This window comes from Heloderma suspectum, chromosome 1 (genome assembly GCF_057233095.1).
Source record: "Heloderma suspectum isolate Gila_16-S chromosome 1, 16-S_ref, whole genome shotgun sequence".
In the NCBI taxonomy this organism is placed as follows: domain Eukaryota; kingdom Metazoa; phylum Chordata; class Lepidosauria; order Squamata; family Helodermatidae; genus Heloderma; species Heloderma suspectum.
Genome location: NC_139458.1, coordinates 426,056,457 through 426,076,504, shown reverse-complemented (window position 1 = coordinate 426,076,504; position 20,048 = coordinate 426,056,457). Strand labels below are relative to the sequence as shown.

At 44.9% G+C, this 20,048-nt stretch overlaps 1 protein-coding gene across 1 annotated transcript in view; it reads right to left on the bottom strand.

Annotated features, from left to right (window-relative positions):
• Window positions 1-1,652: 1,652 nt before the first annotated feature.
• CCDC85A (coiled-coil domain containing 85A) overlaps window positions 1,653-20,048 on the bottom strand; it is a 214,403-nt gene continuing 196,007 nt past the window's right edge. The window contains exon 5 of the mRNA XM_084829285.1: window positions 1,653-6,605. Within this exon, the coding sequence (XP_084685411.1) occupies window positions 6,516-6,605 (90 nt within the window). The 3' untranslated portion in view covers window positions 1,653-6,515. The remainder of the gene's footprint in view (window positions 6,606-20,048) is intronic.

Genomic DNA, 20,048 nt, shown 5'->3' with positions numbered 1-20,048 from the left:
AGTCTAACATCACTGGAAGAAGAGGTTATTCCAACATTCTCCCAAAAGCGGTTAACCGGGGGCTCTAAAACCTATCAGTTCTCAAAGCTCCCAGAGGCAAATCTTGGGAAGGGGCAAGACAATTAGGATGTCCTGCTCCTCCCCAAGGGGCAAGCCAGGCAATTTGAAGATTGGAACAAAACTTTGTAGCAGAAAACCTGAAGCCCAGAACAGCAACACCGCCAAACTTCGTACTTAGTGTGCATTTGTGGTGGCTGAATATTTAATCTTTTATAAAGGAAATGCAGCATTTTGTGTACTGCGTGGGTGGGGTTCTTTTTCAAGATCTTCCTAATACCTCATAAATTTTGCAGGTTACTACTTTGTACTTTCCCTTCCTGGGGGTTCCATTGAAGAGGGGTTTTATGTTCATTCTGTTTTCAGTAACGGAGGATTTTATTATATGTATAGCATTAGACTCCATTTTTATTTTATGTTTTGGGGAAACTGGAGTCAAAATCCTGTTTCCATGGTAACGTTTCTGTTTCACGGATGCATTTCTCTTCAGTTGAGGGATTAGAGAGAGATGAGTCTAGCAAACCTTATTGTGCTTGCACAGTGTTTCTGCAAACGACCCAAGAGGCTTCTGGATGGGGGCGGAGCCAAGACTAGCCCACGTTTATATCTTTTGCGATGAGGAATGGTGAGTTCAGCAGAAGTACCATTTCTGTCAAGAGGCCTGTCTCCTAACACCTGAGTTTGGCTTCCATAAGGAGAAGATTTGCCTTTCTTTGTTTCTTTCCTTGCTTTCTTCCTCCTTGCTTTCCTTAGTACTTTTTGTTAATGCAAGGTGAAAGAGAAGGGGTGCAACAGGAGAAAAAGAGAGAAAGGGTATGAAAAAGAGAACAGGGGACAAAAATGAAGAAGAGATGCTGATATAGTAAAAAAAAAATTGAGTGTCGCATTGGACGTTTTGAATAATGGTGCATGTGCATCCAGCTTTGAAGTTGAAGACTTTAATCCATTTGGACTGAACTCTTTAGGATGCAATCCTATGGCCACTAGACAGTGTCTAGACAGCCATAGGATTTTTCAGTTCCCAGAAACTTCACTCCTCACCCCCGCTGCCTCGTAAGAGCAGCGTGGAGTGGGCAAAAAGGGGGCATTCTTAGGGGCAGGGAGGGGAGGAGACCATGGAAGCATTGTCATGATGCCTCCTATGTGCGGTCCAGCCTCCCGCCCTCCACTCCGACTTGCCCCAACTAGACAGCTGAAATCGGCCATCTAGCAGCAAATGCAGGGTGGCTAGAGTGCAGAGGAGAGGATCCCCTCCATGCTCTGCCCACCCTGCATTGGATAGTTGGCTGCCTCAGAGTTTGGAGGCAGCCAACTATCCCCATAGGATTATACCCTTATTTGTCTTTTTGTGGCCAGGAGGAGACGTTTTCATCTGTCCTGGCCTTTTAGATCTTGTGGTTTAGGTTGGTGTCTAACAAGTTGTTTTTAACCACGGTTATTTGGTCCGAGAGCTTCTCTGGTATAAAGAGAAGTGTATGGATATTTCAAGTAAATCAAATGAAATCGATAAAATGTGAACAAGGATGGAAGAAACATCCATGGCCCTCCATAGGCTCTCAGACGCTGATGTCAAAATCAAGCAAGCAAATGACCATGAGATTAAATAATTTATTACCATTGCTAAGATGAACACATATGCTTGGTACCCCCATTATATGGTGAATTGTAAAAAAATAGCTTTAATACAGTATCAAAATTTACATACGTCTTATGTCAAAAGACCCAGCAACACTCAAATTAGCTCCTGCAGAGCTTGGCCAAGATCCAACAAACCACAAAACTTGTTCCAAACACTCAAACATTGGGGGGGGGGGCCCTTTGGACTTTTCTTTCTTGAACAGCAGCCAACCAATGCCCTGCAGCAAGGTTTCTGTTTGATTGATGAGAGTTTCCAAAGCACTTTGTAATATGGCATTAGGAAAGAGGGCTACTGTTCAATGAAAAATAGGTTAAAACCCCACCTGAAACACAGAAACCCTTAAGCTTGCCTAAACTAGGTCTCTGGATCCGGCCCTTGACTGCAGGTACAAATTCTTTGAGGGTTTCTCTTCTTCACTGTTCCTTGTATACTTATAGGAATACAACAATTTAAGATGAATAACGGGGAAGTGGAGATTTTGATCGGCGTGACATTAAAAAAAAAATTTAAAAAATCCAAGAAGGTAACCGAGTCACTGCAGCAAATCAATCCCTTTGTGATTTTTTTTCTTTCTGTAAAATCGGTGGCCAATTTACGCCATGCTGCCATAAGATAAAAGGGTTGTACAGCAATAACGCCGCCGCATTCCACGACCTACAGATCAATAATACAACATGTAACGAAGCCCACAAATTAAAACAAAACAAAACAAACAGGAAGACATCAGCTTGGGTTCAAAAACTTAGGAATTGTTGCATTCCTATTTTTTATTTTGTTTTCTTTTAAATACTCAGCTATGGTTAAAAAGTCAAAGCAACAGCATTTAATCACAAGCCTGTTGCACATTCATACGAGAAACTGTTGCTGCATTTTGATATATACACAAAATAGCTATCAGAGCATTTCAATACACACAATCTAATGGTATTATAGGGGGGCGGGATTAAAATGTCCATGTAAGCCCATCCAGGTCCAAAAACTCAGACAAACTGAACCTCAGATTAATGAAGGACATGCTTTTGAGAATATTCAACAGTTCCTTTAAAGGATGCGACCATCAGCAACGAAAGCACACTCCCCGCAATAAATGCAGTGCTATTTAATTAGGCTCTTATAGACTCTTGTGAAGTAAAATATCATGTGGTGAAGGAAACATAAGAAATTAGGTGTTTGATACTCAGAAAGGACTGGTGGGGGGGTGCTTACAAGTGTCAAAGATTTCATACCTATTACAATCCAATCCTAAAGCCTACCCCACAAGCAAATAAGCATTTGGAAAGGAGTGCATTGACCAGCAGGTCAACATATCGCCATGACCCATGCCAGCATGCTGACACCACGACCCAACCTGGGGCTCTGCACCAGCACAGCAGAAGTCAGTGCTGTTGAAATCAGGAACAGCTGCCATTTGCCAATTGTTGTCAGGTAACATTTCCACATGGCACAAAAATGGGATTGTATGATGGGGGTGGGGGTACACCTGGGCACCATCCGAAGGGCCTGCTAACAGCTGACGCCGTACAGCCATCTACACTGGAGCATACCCATTATGTCATAATGAGGAGTCAAGACCAAATCACTAAAGTTCTGCAACTTAGCAGGTATTAGATGTTGGCTACTGCAGAACTAGTTAAGTGGTGGTGGATTAAAAATGGGGAGTGACAAGCGGAGGGAGATAGACACTGGAATTTGGTTGCCCACACCTTTGGTTCAGGTTGTCCAGGATCCAGTGCAAAATGAATCCAAACCTTGGGAGGCTTACAGGCCTGGTGGTCAAGACTCTGCTGCAATCTTCAGGCTGGGAACAGGGCTTTCTCTGCCTTCTTTCCCCCACTGTACTTCATGTTATCTAGCTGAAGTGGCAGAGATCGATGGGTTGAAGGATGTACCAGGATCCTTCAATCCACTTTGGGGAGGGGCCAAAATGAAGAAGGTCCCAGGTTCAATGCCTGGCATCTCCAGGTAGGGCTGGGAAAATTTCTGCCTGAAAGCCCAGAGAGCCGCTGCCAATCAGCGTCAACAATACTTGGCTAGATGGACCAATGGTCTGAGTCAGAATAAAGTGGGGGTGCACGAACCCCACTCACCGTTCCAGTTCGGGGCGTCGGCGGGGGGGAGGTGATCCATCCCTCCCCCCAGAATCCTCCCCGAGTCCGCGGAGCCGCCGGCCGGGCCTGTCCGCAGCGGGACTTCCTCCTCTGCCAGGCTGCGGGTGCATTTGCGTCCCTGCTCTTTGCCGTGATAGGCTACGTAAATATTTGCGTAGCCTATCACAGCTAAAGCAGGGACGCAAATGGCATAGCGGACACCGAAAGCCACTTGCGTCTGCAGACCAGGGCAGCCAACGGCAGCAGACGGACACAGACTGGCCGGCGGCAGGTAGGGTCCGTCCGGGGAGAATTTTGCGGGGTGGTGGAGGGGAGTAGTCCTTTCTGCCACGGACTCTGGGGGGCTGGATTCTAAAGAATCCGGCCTCATTGGAGTCCGTGGCGGATTTCTCCGCCATCCCTAGAATAAGGAAGCTTCCTTCCTAGGACCTTGGGCCCTGGATGTTACTATGCATGTGTGGTGTATCCAGGGCAGCTGGACACCATGGAAGCTGCAGATTCCCTGGGGCCTGGGTGCCTGGGGTGAACCACACACATGGTGAATAGCCAGGGCTGCTGTGAAGCCTGTGGCCTGTGGGCCCCAAATTGGGGGCTCTCCACTACGTTCTCTCCACCCTTTCCCACCAGATTCCTCACCAGTAGTGGCTGGCATTGTGGGCAGGATGTAGAATTGTGACCTAGAAAGCCCTGTTCCTCCACTTACTGAGCAGCTGGGAATAATGGGAACTCCAGCTCCCCAAATGTCTAGGTGCCCAGAACACAGGAGCACCCAGTGCCACCCCATGCCCCTTTTAAGAGCTTACAGGCCACAAATTTAATCCTCTCTGATGCCCCTAGTAGGTAATGCCCAAAGAGGGGAAGCGAGGGGAAATCATTTACACCTGGGGATGGGCAAACATGCAATCTTTGAGCTTGCTGAGGTTCTGCAAATTCCTCCTTGATGCTCGATTTGCCTCGTTCTCATTCCCAAATGCAACTGTCTTTTTTATTCCAATCAGGAAAATGCACATTTCCAACCGGGAAAAATGCACATTTTTTTAAATGCACATTTTTCTCAATTGAAAAATGCACATTTTTAAAAGTGCGAAGTTTTCCCAATCAAAAATGTCCATTTTCTCCCATAGACTAAAGCACGAAAACACAGGGAGGGGATTTGTGAATATGCGCAAACACACAATTTTGGAAATGTATATTTGTACAAGTGCACATTTGTGCAAGTGTGCACTTTAGAACACGAATGCAAGTTCAGGAAATTGCTAATATTTCCCTAGAATTGCATTCCTGCTCATGTTCGGGATTGTGAATGGGACACATTGGCACAATTTGCAAACAGGAACAAAATTCTTGTATATCCGTATTTGCATTGCAAAGGTTACATCAGCGCCTCAAGTCTCCCAACTCTGGTACATAGTAATGATGTCATCAATATGTGCCGGGGCCTTAGAGACCCACTCCAGACATAATCTAGTATCAGGGTTAATTCGCTGGACATCCAGACATTGATTAAATTCACCTGGATACGCAAGGTTATTTCTGGAGCAGGTGTGTGTATGTGTATGTTCACTGACCATCATGAGGACTCAGAAACTGGAGTCTTTCAGATCTGGAGGCTGATGCCTTTATCGGTTGGCCATCCTGAAAAACCTAGCAAGTGTGGAGTTTTGCGGACCAGCCTATCCCCTGAACAGATCAAGTTCTAGTCTGGTGAACCTTTGGAAGCAACCTCTAACTTCTCGAGAGCACTACAAATCCGTTCATCCATGTTTCTGCTTCCTTGCCTGTCTCCCTCAACCCTGACAGTCTTCCCTTGCACAACCCTCAACTTATTTTGTGGAATGCTTCTTCAGCCTCTAACTGCTTGACCCAAAGAACATACCTGATCCCCAATCAGACTCAATAATCGTAGCCATTGGGCAGTTGGGTGGAGGGGCATGGCCAACTATTAGTTTGGCTCATTGATCTACCTGCTCTTTCAGACAGGAAGTCTAACTTGGTACAAGAGCAGCACAGGCCCTTTGAGAGTCCCTTTTTGGGATTGCCCCAGGATTGGGCTGAAGTGAATGAAACTAAAAGTCTTCTTCTTTTTGTCTGGGGGAAGGGACACACCTCAGTTTTAGTGCTGTAGTTTTCTTTGCTACACTACTGGCTGGTTAGGAGACCTGAAGGTCTTTTTTAGCACCTCAGAATGCAATTATTCTACACACTGGAAAAGAAACAGTTTCAGCTGCAATCTGCCTAAGCACCGTTAAATAACACTTTATACACTCAAGTGTAGGGCTAATTGGGAGAACCCACTTTCTCCAAACTGTGAAGACCAAAGGCACAGTTTGTTGGCATCGCTCCAATCCGGTGAAAAGCTCCTGGAAAAATCATGGGAAGTCCACCAAAGCGCTCTCTTGCTCTCTCTTTCAGGAAAGCACTTCCTCTGTGGGTTTTCCTCCTTGGATAGGTTCTGAACAGCCTTGTGGATTATCAGCCAAATCCTCCCTGGTATATATCCTGAAAATGCTTGTGGCAGAAGCCAAGTTGGACTGGTCGGTATATGCTGAAGGCCAGGAGATCTGGACAGTTAACACTAAAGTCTTACAGAAAGAAGACTGTATTCTAGAGGGTGATTGGAGTAATGGAGTTATCTCTTGGTTAGCAAAGAGGTTGCTGTGAACAGATTCAATCCATCAGCAGTTGAAACTCTTCCTTGTTTTGGTATCCTTTCACATCGGCCCTTTGTACTGGTTTCCAGACAAGTGTTGTCTAATTCCAGGACACGAGCCTGCAGCATCTCCAAGTTTCCTCCACACAACCTGAAAACAGAATGGGAAAGGCACATCAGTGATCTTCTCCAGTAACCTGCTGTTATGCACACAAAGCCATCCATATTCTAGATGGGTATATATACTGTGTATATTCATCTCAAATTCAGTACAGAGAGAAGGTTTCTTTGGTCCAAGAACTAAGAGCTGTTTGGGCTGTCACCAGGATGCCACCAAAATTTGGTACCTGTAGCAATTTCACCATGCTTCCACCAGTTGTAACATCTACAAAGTCTTTATCACGTGATCCAGTAATACTATCTTGGGAGTACCCCTGTCTCCGCCAGCATACACTACTGACATACGGTGGCACCGGAATAGTCATGCCATGATAATGTCTTGTCACCTGATGTCTTGTCCCCTAAGGACTTGAATATGTTGCAGTCAGGAGGTTGCATGCATGTGGTATTTATTGGCCATGTATTAATCAGCTGCAAAATGTATGCATGTATGTATTTCTAAACCTGCTTTCAGGACTTAAAAGCCTTTAAAAGGTGGTGCACAAACTATATAAAAACATAATAATAATAACAACAACAACAACAACAACAACAGAAGCATATAAAATCACAATTCTTTAAAACATATCCGCATACACATCTTAAATTGAACAGAACTAACAATCCTCAGGCCAGCAATTAAGAAGCTGCAGAGTGAAATTAAAAAAAAGTATTCCAAGTTTTGTTTTGTTTTTAAAAACTGCTAATGATGCAGCAGCATGAACCTCAGGGTGAGAAGCCTGTTTGGTGAGCTGGGCAAGCTGCTGTACAGTACGCAAGCATTGCGGCGTGAGGCTCCTCTTCTTCCTGCAAGTTGCCATTTTGCATAGAAACTGTGGGTAAGCTACTTAAGTAAACTGCGATTTCCACAAAATGGTGGCCGTAAATGGCACCATTTATGCAAAATTACAGGCATAAACGGTCTGCCATTTACACCTGTAATTTTGCCTAAATGGTGCTATTTGCAGCCGCCGTTCTGTGAAAATTGCGATTTTTGTAAGTCGCTTACCTGCAGTTTCTACGCAAAGTGGCACTCGTGGTTAAGCAGGTATCCCTGCACTTGCCTGACTTGGCACGTGCTGAGTAGGGCAAGCATGGGGATCTGCAGACTGGCTTCCAGGGGGCTCAGCTGGCAAGAAATCGACAAGCTTGAGCCCTAACCAAATATCCTCTCATATCCCTTGTTGTCATGAGATGTTGCCTTACTAGAAATACTCAAAAAATTGAATTCTTGTGCCACTAAGGAAGTTCTCTAGCAAGACGTGTTGGGCATTTCACCATTGTATTAAAGTTCCATTTTTCCTCCCAGTACCATCTCTTCTTTTGCTGTGTTTGTTACTGCCCTCTTTCGCTCTCTCTCATGACTATGGAAAAAGACAGCTCCTTTTAACCTCTTGCTCAGTCTGCAAGCTGTCCTTTTCCTCTTGACCAGCGTACCCTTCCATAGTGAAATCAGACAGACTACACATACAGAGAAATACTGATTCCAACTTTCCCCATTTTCCAGATTACAAAACCAACGGACCTGAAGCCAACATAGATGTTACTGCAGCTTGCCAACCACTGCAATTAACTGCTAAGGCAAGAGGCCTTCCCAGGTGAGTAGCACAATGGCAAACGAACAAAGTCACATGGCATTTCCCCTTCCTTTTCATCAACAGGAAAGTGGTGGTCCACAATTTCCTTTTTTCATATGAGATGAACAACAACCTCATACAAATTCAGTTTTCTGGTATTACACAACCTAGGCTATTAGAACACTTGTGCTAGTTGTAATTGGAGGGGACCTAGTCAGCAACAGTGCCTCTACTTTGACAGTGGTGTGTGTACAAATGATGACTGGCCTTCAAAAGCAGAGGTAAAATTACCTTCACTGGTACTGCCATCCATGAGGCTGTGCTCTTATTGTTGCTATGTGAACAGCCCGGTTCCCCTGCATCCTCCTTTCCATGTAACAGGTATATTCATTGATATGCAATCCTATCTGGAGCACTGGAACATTCCCTACAGGAGGCTGACTTTAAAAAGCCTCTGGAAACTTCAGCTAGTCCGTAATGCTGCAGTTAGACCACTGACTGGGGTTAATTTTATGTAACATCCCTTGTCAGAACAACTTCACTAGCAGTTGGTCCATTCCCAGGTACAATTTGAGGGGTGCTGATTATGACCTACAAAGCCTTACTTGACTTGAGACCAGGATATTTGACAGATCATGTTCTACCTTATGAGCCTGCCCAGGATTTCAGATTCTTGGAAGAGACCCTTCTCTATGTCCCACCACTTTCGGAGACACATTTGGCAGGAACGTAAGAGAGGGCCATCTCAGTGGCAGCTTGCAGGATCTGGAACTCCCTGCCACAGGAGGCCAGGCTACCTCCATTAAAACACAAGAAAAGCCATGCTGACTCAGGCCAAGGGTCCATCCTAGGGATGTGCGAACACACCCCAGCTCGGGTTTTCCGGGCGCCTGCTGAAGCGCCACCCCTGTTCGTCCCCCCCGGGCCCCGCTCAGCCCCTCCACAAGCTTGGCGAGTTGCCTGGACTGACCGCGATCCCGTTCAATGAGCGCCCACCATTTTCCCGCCTTTGTTTTCTGAGTAAAAAAGGGAGTTTAAAAAATGTGCATATTTAGATATGTGCATTTGGGGGTCCGGGAAAGCTTAATATGTGCAATATTAGATGCATTGTACCTCTAATATTGCACGTATTAAGCTTTCCTGGCCCCAAACTGCACATATTTAAATACGCACATTTTTAAACTCCATTTTTTACACAGAAAACAAAGGCGGGAAAATGGCGGGCACTCACCAGATGGGATCACAGTGAGTCCAGGAGGGCACAAGCGGGCACAAGTGGGTGGAAGCAGGGAGTGAGTGAGGACAGTGGCTCAGCGGGCATAGTCCGGGGGTCGCGGGGGGGAGGGACTCCCATACTCAGTTGGACGCCTGTGACATCCCTAGTCCATCTGGTCCAGCTTTCTGTTCACACAGGGGCCAAATAGATACCTGTAGGAAGCCCACAAGCAGGGCATGAGTAGAATAGCACCCTCCTGCTCATGTCCCCCAGCAACTGGTATACAGAGGCAAACTGCTTCTGATACCAGAGGTAATGTCTAGTAGTCACTGATAGCCTTACTTTCCATAAATTTGCCTAATCGCCCTTTTAAGGCCATCCAAAATGCTGGCCATCACTACATCCCGTGGTAGCGAATTCCATAGTTTAACTCTGCGCTGTGTGAAGAAGCCCTTCCTTTTATCTGTCCTGAATCTCCCACCAATCAGCTTCATGGGATGATATCAGGTTCTAGTATTTTGAGAGAGGGAGAAAAATGTCTCCCTATCCACTTTCTCCACAACATGCATAATTTTGTACATCTCTATCATGTCTCCCCTCACTCACCCTTTTTCCAAGCTGAATAGTCCCAGACATTGTAACCTTTCCTCTTAGGGGATTTGCTCCAGCCCCTTGATAATTTTGGTTGCCCTTTTCTCCACCTTTGTTGTCCTTCCACTGACAGGCAAAGATGTTCTTATTCACACAGCCTTTAAAGTTTTTATATAGTGCTGAAGCAGATTTTAACTGGTGGATGCTGTTTATTTCTTTTTTACTGATGTGCTTTTAATTGATTTGCTTTTATGTTTTAATTATATTTTGGTTTGTGTTTTATTGCTGTTATTAAACACTATTTTTCAGCAGAAAGGCAGTATATAAATATAATAAATACATATTTATTGTTCCATTTATTTATTTGCTTTTATTCTATGCATCTGCAGAAAAATCACACAGCAACCTTCTGTTTTGTTGCTAGACTATTGATGCTTAGCTGAGTGGCTTTAGCAAAGGTTCTCGTTATATAAAAAGTGCATCATTATATAAAAAGTGCATCAACAACTGGTTTTCTGCTCAATGAGCAATAGAAAATATTTACCCAGCAAATAATGCTGATGCAGCAAAAAAGTGAGACTTGCCGTTTTCAATTGCCTCTATTTCCATGGGAAATAATGAACTCCAGCTGATGTGAAGGGTCGCACTGCATAAAATCTGAGTGTGCAGACTGAAGGACATCCACCAGAGCTATGAGAAAATTACACCATTCTCTTGCAACCTGTGTGCAAAGCAACAATCATACTTAAATGCTAAAATCGCTTCAATGGTCAGATGTTCTGAAAATGACATTGGGTCTTAAAGCCGAGCTTTGCACTTAATGATCACTTCCATTTCCATACTGGTGAATCCCGACTAAGTTAGTTCCTACTGAAGATGTGCCTAATTTGTCTTGTGGATTTGATTGGAATGTAAACCCAACTTCGTTGGGATCCCATCCAGGGACACCAACCTTTTCCGCCAGGAATACATTTGCCTGTAGTATGATCAGCTTCAGGCAGATAGGCAGATTATTTTCTTCACATTGAGAAATGAATGGAAGATAAGTTTCTCAAAAGCTATCAGCCATGATTGCTTAAAAGATCAGGTTCGTAGCTTGGGATTACTCCTGGATCCAGACATATTATTCAATGTTTGGGTGTTCGTTGTGGCCAGGTGTGCTTTTGCCCTGCTTTGGTCAGCGCCAAACAAAGCTCCTGCTTTGTTGCTGGAGGCGCTCCTTAAGATAGGCTGGGCCGGAACCATATAGGGTTTTAAAGGTCAAGACCAACACCCTGAATTTGGCCTGGAAAACAACTGGTAACCAGTGCAACTCCTTCAGCACTGGAGTGATGTGATCTCGCCGGCGGCTGCCTTTAATCAGGCGAGCCGCTGCGTTCTGTACCAGCTGCAGCTTCCGAACCATCTTCAAGGGTAACCCCACATAGATTGACACAGGAGACAATCTTTTGCTGAAATAACTCTGCAGACTTTTCTCTTTAGTAAGCATGTATCTATATGTTATTTTTAGGACTAAAGTAGGCTTTATATGGTTTTTAAAAGAATGTTATGCATGTATTAGCCCCTGTGGCAATTTGTATTGCAGTAATATTTTAACTGTGTGTTGTTCTGTTTCTAAATTCTATTTTCATTTATGTTACAGCCCACTGAAGAAGGCCTACATAAGAAAAAAAAAGTTGAAATGCATTGGGCTTCTTATAATAAATTCAGTCTTGCATCCTGAGAACCCATTTCTCTTCTTTGTGATCTACTCTGGATACTCACCTCCTTCTGTTTTCTTCATACTTTGTTAAACGCTTGAACTGACTCCTTTTTGGAAGGGAAAAGCGGGATATAAATGTTTGCATACATATATCAAGAAGAATAAACACTAATTGCTGGAGACTAACAACAAGGGAGGGCTATGCTTCCATGCCCTGCTTCTGAGCTTTCTAGAGGCACCTGGTGAGCTGTGCTGTTGAAAACAGGCCTTTGATTTGATTCAACAAGACTGACCTTATGTCCCCTTCCTGGGGTCATCAGTGTGGTTTCTGAGACCTCCAAATGGACACCCTGGGAAACAAAATAACAACCTAGGCAGACCTCTGGTCTGATCCACTGAGGCTGCTCTCATGCTCCGATGCTGAGAGTCTGCCCATATTTTGTTTATAATATATGGAATCCAAGGGAACCTGCAATTTCTGGCTAGCACAGGTCGATAATATGACTGGGCTTTGCTAAAGGGTGAAATCTTCTGGAAAACTAGACTGACAGGATGAGCAAGAAGAGATGGAGAGTACTCAAGTCTCCAAAATATCAACTATTTATTTAACTCTGTAAATATATAGCCAGCCAAATTACCATGGGCAGTACAACGAGGCAGAATATATGTCATCCCCCACCCCCTGGAGAAATCCTCCTCCTCAGAGGAGCTAGAGCTCCCAGAGATGGACAATATCAAGAGACCTGGGGGAGCCTGGGCCCTCAGGGAAGATGGCCACAGGTCCCTCCTCACAAGAGGAAGGGAACTCTGCCTCTGAGACAGTCAGAGCTACCATGTAGTCTCTGACAAGCGTTATTTCAATTGGCAGGACAGTAGGACTCCTATGTAGGGCCCCTCATGAGTAAAGGCCTCCTCATGAGCAAGGCCCTACTCACAAGTAGGGCTTTTGCCAGAGGGCCTCTGGTGAAATGCAGCTGATCCCAGAGTGGGGCTCTGAAAACTCTGGCTATGTAAGCTTTCAATTAGTGCTTGCTAGAGGTTGGAACAATGTCTTCGTATCAACTCCAGTCCAGTGTTGTGAGCCCTTGTTTCTCTGACTGAACTGCTCAACTCTGCTTCTTGGACTGCATTTGTGCTTGACTACTCACCTGTGTTTGGACCTTGGCTGCACCTCAGGCCTTTCTCTTGGAACTCACCCTGGTGCCTGGTAATACTGTGCCTGTGACCATTGCCTGTTTCCCGACTTGAATTGCTCTCTTGCTAAGACTGATACCTCTGTACTTGACCATTTACCTGTTTATTGACTTGCTGTTGGGTTTGCACCTTAATTTGCCCTAATGTTCAGCCTGACCCAGCCAAATTAGAGCCATGTACTTGTGTTATTTCCCTCCCCTTTTATCAGCTAGGCTAGGATAACCTATGTCTTGAGGTTGTGCCACAGAAGCCGTTGGACCAGAACAGGAAGGGCTAACCATCTCATGCAAGAAGACCCCGGCTCCTGAACCCCCAAACCTAGTGAGGTATTAGAGTCAGGGCCCACAAAGGTGGTTATCCTCCAGACGAAAAGGCCCCATCTTGGTAGATACCTAAAATGTTGTATTGCAACTCTGTGCCTGAGATGTGGTGATTATATTTGCCTTTGTTAACCCCATTTGCTGTTCAGTCATTAAGTCATGTCCAACTCTTTGTGACCCCATGCTTTTAATAAGTGAAATGAGCTTTTGCCAATATGTAACTGTGCTCTGTTTTGTTTTTATCTTACCTGCACATCTTCCTTTTGCCTGGCCTAACGAACCAAGAAAATGCAATAATGGGAAACACCAAATGCTTGAATAAAAGGTAACCAATCCTGATTTGTTTTAAGCCACAGTGTTCTTTGCTTAAGGAGGTATTAGGAGATTAGTGGTTTGTCTCCTTAAAATTCAGGTTCCTCTGGTAGACAACTAAGGGAGCAATCCTATGGGTGCTAGCCAGAGCCTAGTCAGCCATAGGATATTTGGTTTTCTGGGAACTGACCTCAGAACCTGCACTCCAAGGTCGGTTCCTGGAGAACCAAGCTTCCCCCCTTCCTGTGCTGCCTCGCAGGCAGCGTGGAGCGGCCAAAACGGGGTGTTCCGGGGAGCATTCTAGGGCGGGAGAGGTGGAAATGCCAGTACAACACACATCCTATGTGTCGTCTGGCAGCTGCCTCCCCCTTCCAACAGCTAGACAGCCAAAATCGGCTATCTAGCCGCAAATGCAGGGCAGGAGGAGCGCGGAGGGGACGATCCCCTCTGCGCTGCTCCTGCCCTGCATTGGATAGTCGGTAGCCCCCAAGTTCAGAGGCAGCTGCCTATCCCAATAGGACTGCGCCCTAAGCAGATTTCCTTAGTTGAGTTTAACTTACCAAAAACACTTTTTTACACAGTTGTCTAATAGAGAGATGAAAGGATCAGGCAAGGCTGTATAGATTACTCTCCTGTATGAACCATGTTTTCTGTATCACTACGTTTTATAATCATGGCCACCCTCTGATTTTTTGGAATCAGACTAGCTATGAACCCAGACTGATAAACAAAGAGAACCCCTGCTCCCGCTCATCATCACACCAAACAGGACTTTCAGTCACAAATGTCCTTTGAAGAGAATAAAGCAGAAGATGTTTTTGCCTCCAAAGCTGGTTTCTTAGCCTTTGGACTGCCTGCTACACAGGGAGAATGTACAACATTCACAGCTGACCTAAGCAACACAATGTTCACGCTCACATCAAGTCAATAAATTCACACTACAGGAGAATTAAAGGGTAATTGGTTTCATTTCCATATTAAAATACTTCCAAGGCATATTGTCAGCATTTTAAAAAATTCATAACATTTCTCTGAATACGATTTTGAGCTTCAAAGAGAGGATACAAAATGAAGCATATTAAAACTTGCAGTGCACATTTCTCTGATAGATTCCCCGCCTTGTCTCACAGAGGTTATAGTCTTTATCTACATTTCCCTGAGCTTCTAAACTCGAGTGCATTCTGGGGAAGGGTGAAGCATAAACGCACATTTAAGCATTAAAACAAAATTTGCTTTTCATCTGCAAACAAAAACAGTAATGTTTTTTTTGTGGGTTAGGGATACGCAGGCAGCATTGATAATTGTGGTGTAGTGGAGCCATTCAGAACAGAAATTGAAAATATAATTGTCAACACAGCATGCAGAAATCCTTGCCCCAGGTTATACATTCTCTGGGGTGGAGCTGAGTTCCCTGCCTGCAAAGTCCCAGGTCTCCCCATGAGAGAGCTTGTTCTAAGAACATGTCAGGGACAGCGGTACTCTGGCAAATTTATGAGCTGCGGTCTACACTGAAATTAAGACCAATCCCCTACAGTTTTACAGATTAAGACCTACAGATTAGGGCTGCGGTGAAACCTGAGTAGGGGTGTGTCAGGGCAGGGCTGTTGGCAGCTATCTGAGGCAAGCCAGAGGCCATGGGGAAAGCCAGTAGTCAGGACCCAAGGAGAAACCAGAAGGCAGAAGCAAGCCAGGAGGGAAATCAAGGATACAGGACCAGGGATGGGCAAACATGCTCGTTGAGGTTCTCTGAATTTTTCTTTGAAGCTCATTTCACCTCATTTGCATCCTGAATGCGAGCAGATTTTTAAAATCCTAATTCAAAAAATATACATTTTTTTCAAATGTCCATTTTTCCCGATCCAAAATGTGCATTTCCTCCCATAGGCTAAAGCATGAAAGTGAAGATTTGGGAGGGATTTGCACATGTGCATAGTTGTGCATGTATGTGTATGCACATTTCTGGAAGTGCACAAATGCACATTTTTTGGAAGTGCGCTCTTGTGCATATCCACAGAATTCCATCCATGTGCATATTCAGGGTTGTGAAATTGTGGTAGCGTGATTTGCGAATGGGAACAAAATTCTCGTACATCCCTATACAGAACCAGTGAAGGATACAGGAACACCTCCAGATCTCAGGAAAGCAGTGATGCTGAAGCAAGGTGTCTCTGGAAATGGAAACCCCTTGTACTCCTTTGCCAGAAGGATCCTATGGCCAGCCTGCCTGGGCAGAGTTGGTCCCTGTCTGGATGGTTCTTCATTGATAAGGCTGCCACCTACAGTTCATTTATTCATCACACAAGGCCTTCCTCTCTGTGACAACCTTTAAAGTCCTTGAAGAGCGCTATCCTATCTCCACTCAGTCTTCTCTTCTCAAGGCTAAACATGCCCAGTTCTTTCAGTCTCTCCTCACAGGGCTTTGTTTCCAGTCCCCTGATCATCTTTGTTGCCCTCCTCTGAACCTTCTCCAGCTTGTCTGCATCCTTCTTAAAGTGCAGTGCCCAGAACTGGACACAGTACTCCAGATGAGACCTAACCAGTGCTGAGCAGAGGGAAACTAGTACTTCCCGGGATTTGGAAGCTACACTTCTATTAATGCAGCCTCAAATAGCATTTGCCTTTTTTGCAGCCACATCACATTGTTGGTTCATATTCAGCTTGTGATCGACAACAATTCCAAGATCCTTCTCACTTGTAGTATTGTTGAGCCAAGTACCCCCCATCTTGTAACTGTGCATTTGGTTTCTTTTCCTGGGTGCAGAACTTGGCATTTATCCCTATTAAATGTCATTCTGTTGTTTTCTGCCCAGCGCTCCAGCCTATCAAGATCACTTTGAATTTCATTTCTGTCTTCCAGGGTATTAGCTATCCCACCCAATTTTGTGTCATCTGCAGATCTGATAAGCATTCCCTGCACCTCCTCCTCCATGTCATTAATACAAATGTTGAAGAGCACTGGGCCCAGGACTGAGCCCTGCAGTACTTCGCTCATTACCTCTCCCCAGTTTGAGAAGATCTTGGTGATAAGCACTCTTGGAGTCTAATTCTGTAGCCAACTGTGGATCCACCTGATCACTGTTTCATCTAGCCCACTTTGAGCTAGTTTGCTCATCAGGATATTATGGGGCACTTGTCGAAAGCTGAGCTTGCTATTGTACAGAGCCATTGCTGAAATGTATTTCACGTTAAGTGCTGTTGTCCGGAAATGGGGGAGAAATGGGGGAGAAATGGGTTTGCTTCTCATACCTAATGTGCGCTTCCCAGATGTGTAACTGCTCATGGAATGGGCTTGCTAAAGTCAGGAGAAGAGCTGCCAGTCTTTCCTTAACTGGAAATGATGCTTCTGAACAGGCTCAGGAAGCTCTTTCCTTTGGGGGAGAATGGGATTTGTCGTTTCCTCTGTGCCCCTAATTGAATGGGGAAACTACAAACCCCATGTTCCTCAGCTGTCATTTCCAGAAGTCACCAGACCTCAAGAATAGGCAAGCTGGAATTTCTCTGCCTCAGCGCCCCCCACCCCCAAAATTCTGTAATATGGGAATAATACTATAATATGTTCCAGGACAATTCTAAGGCTCAGTAAGATCAGGCAGGCAACCTAGTGGTGGAAGAATCCTATCTAATTCTGGTCTGTCTCTTATGTATGTTATTGCCCATAATTCTGTTTGTTTGCATTAGTCTGCATTTTTTTAAAAAAAATGTTTATTGCAATATGGATTTTGAAGCCTTTTTCAATGTGCATCTTCCTCTCAAAATGTGTATGCAAATTGGCTTTAAGAGAAAATACACATTAAAATATTGCTTTAAAATACTGTTACTTGGTTCAGCAAACCAGGTTGCTTTCATGAATGGGTGGGGGGAAGAGGTCATGAATCAGAGGAGTATTTGGGGGGAATATTGGGGGGGTATTTGGGGGGAGCAAGAAAGTAAATTAACTGTTTTGCATGGGGGGAAGGGAAGGCTGAAGGTTTAGTCACCTTTCCTGGAAGAGATGTGATGTATTTACTCAGCCAGCCAACCAGAGTAAAGAGCTCTACTGGTGGGTGTAGTACCATCAGCCATGCCTGCACCAGGCAGAAGAATTCATGCTCTTGCTGGCAGGCTTACTAAGTGTAGCCCCAACTTAATGCACTCTGATACACTTAAATGGGTGAGAACTGGATCACAACATTTGGGGAAGTGTGAAGTCCAATCCACACATTAGACATGAGGATCAGGTCTCTTTGTATAGGAATTCACAAAGATCAGTTTCCAAACCATCCCACGGATAAAGTAGCCTTCATGTGTTACCTGGACCTCGCAAAAGTAGGTGGTAATGCAGTGCGTGTGTGTGGCAGGCAGGACCTTTGGAAAAAGAAACAAAAAAGATTTGGAACCCACGACACAGTGCATATGTGCATAATGCATACTTTAGCTTGCCTTTCTTATGAACCTGTTAAATATTTCATCAGAATATGAAATATTAAACTATTTCTTTTTCTGAATTGCACAGAAAATATTGGAGAAAGTCATTTCTCCTCAGAAATGTTCCTCGACATTCCCCACCCGTGAGGACAAAAAGAATTAGGGGATAATTTCCTGCAAACCCTTCCCTCACCCCACCCCACTCCTGCCATAATAGCAACTCATTGTATTTTATGGAAGAGGATTCCAAACAGGGAGGGAAGGAACTAACCCAGGAAGGCCAGGATCTCTTCTAGATCATCCCAGAGTGCAGGACACGGAATAATGGGCTCAAGTTACAGGAAGCCAGATTCCAGCTGAACATCAGGAAAACTTTCCGGACTCTTAGAGCAATACAACAATGGAGCCAATTACCTAGGGAGGTGGTGGGCTCTCCCACATTGGAGGCATTCAAGGTAAGGCTGGACGGCCATCTGTCAGGGATGCTCTGACTTGGATTCCTGCATTGAGCAGAGGGTTGGACGCGATGGTCTTGTGGGCCCCTTCCAACCCTACTATTCTATGATTCTATGAACCCTCTCACTCGCTACTTCCTAGAACAAGGAGTTGGAACCTCAGACCTGTGGCTCCCATCCAGCCCATAGAGGTTTCCCCATCCTTCTGCAAGCTCCACCCCCTGCAAGCTAGCATGGAGAGGAATCCCCACTGTTATCTCTGATTGGAACTAACAGCAAAGATTCCAGGATTCCCCTTAGTACATCACTCACCCTCCCAAATGGGAAGATGAGTGGCATGGTAAGGCAGGGGTGCCCCAATTTGGGCACATTTGGGAATCTGCGATACTGCTGTGGGCACCACCACAAAATGCCTAATCAGTGGATCACCGCTTTGGCATTTACCTGTTGCATCTATGGCTCTTTGGCTGCGTCTTATTCAACAAAAACTTTTGCTCTGTGTCTACAGGACACCGCAACGTCTCTTTAATAAGAAATTGTCTAATTCATCTAATTGCTGGCAGTGAAATACAGCAAATGGTTCTTTTAAATATATGTTTTGGCAAAGGCAACGTTTAGGGCAACATCCAGTAGTTGTTTCTTTTTGTGGAGAAGTTATTACACAGATAAATTTTGTACGGTAACAGCCTTTAATATTCTTAGATGTGTTGGGACCTCTGCATGAAGCACTTTGCCTGCCCCCATGTTCTCCCCAATGGGGGAAGGCACAAGGTAGGCAAAGCCACCTCTAGCCAAGGATCTGAGTGGAGGAGCATTCCTCCACCCAGTTCCTCGGTTAGGGCTGGCTATGCTGTGCAAAGGAGAAGCTCGCACGGGTGCTTCCGCAGTGACCAGATGACATCAGTGGGCATGGCCTTGCCCACTGACATCATCCAGCCCACTGACATCATCCAGCCCACAGTAAATGCCTCCCACCCTAAAAGAATTCTCCACCCCTTTGCTAGAAGGGCTCTTCGTGGTGGACTGCAGGCCATTTTGTAGGATCTTGGAGATGGCCATTTTAGCATGGTGTGATACAGATTTCCTATTGACCCCATATTGGCTTCTTTCCAGCAGACGTTTCCAAAATTAACAAAGTAGTGGTATGCAGCTAGCTACTTGCCACTGCAGAAACAGGAAACTGAAATGATCAGTTCTCTTCCCTCCAAGAGAAGGCCAAAGGCAAGATAGAAGTTGATGCAGTTCTGAACAATGTTAAGAGAATTTTTCCCCTGTCTCTCATGATAGCAGATCTTGCAGTCACCCAATGATTAGCAGCAAACTAAGGACAGTCAAAAGGAAGTACCTGTTCAAACAAAACACAAGTACTTTCCTGGAATGAGATATGGTGTTAGCCTCAACTTAGATGGCTTTTAACACAGGATTACACACATGCATGGTGGATAGACCAATCAATGGCTTATGGAACTTGCATGTTCAGAGGCACTATATCCCAATACTAGATGATGGAGCAGACAACAGGGGAAGTTTGTGGCTTCATGATATCCTGGCTTGTGAGTTTCCTGGAGTGTGTGTGGGAAATAGAATTTTAGTCTAGATGGACCTTTGGTCCAATCCAGTGGGTTGTTTGCATCCTCTTGGCTAAGAGGACTAACCTTCCACAC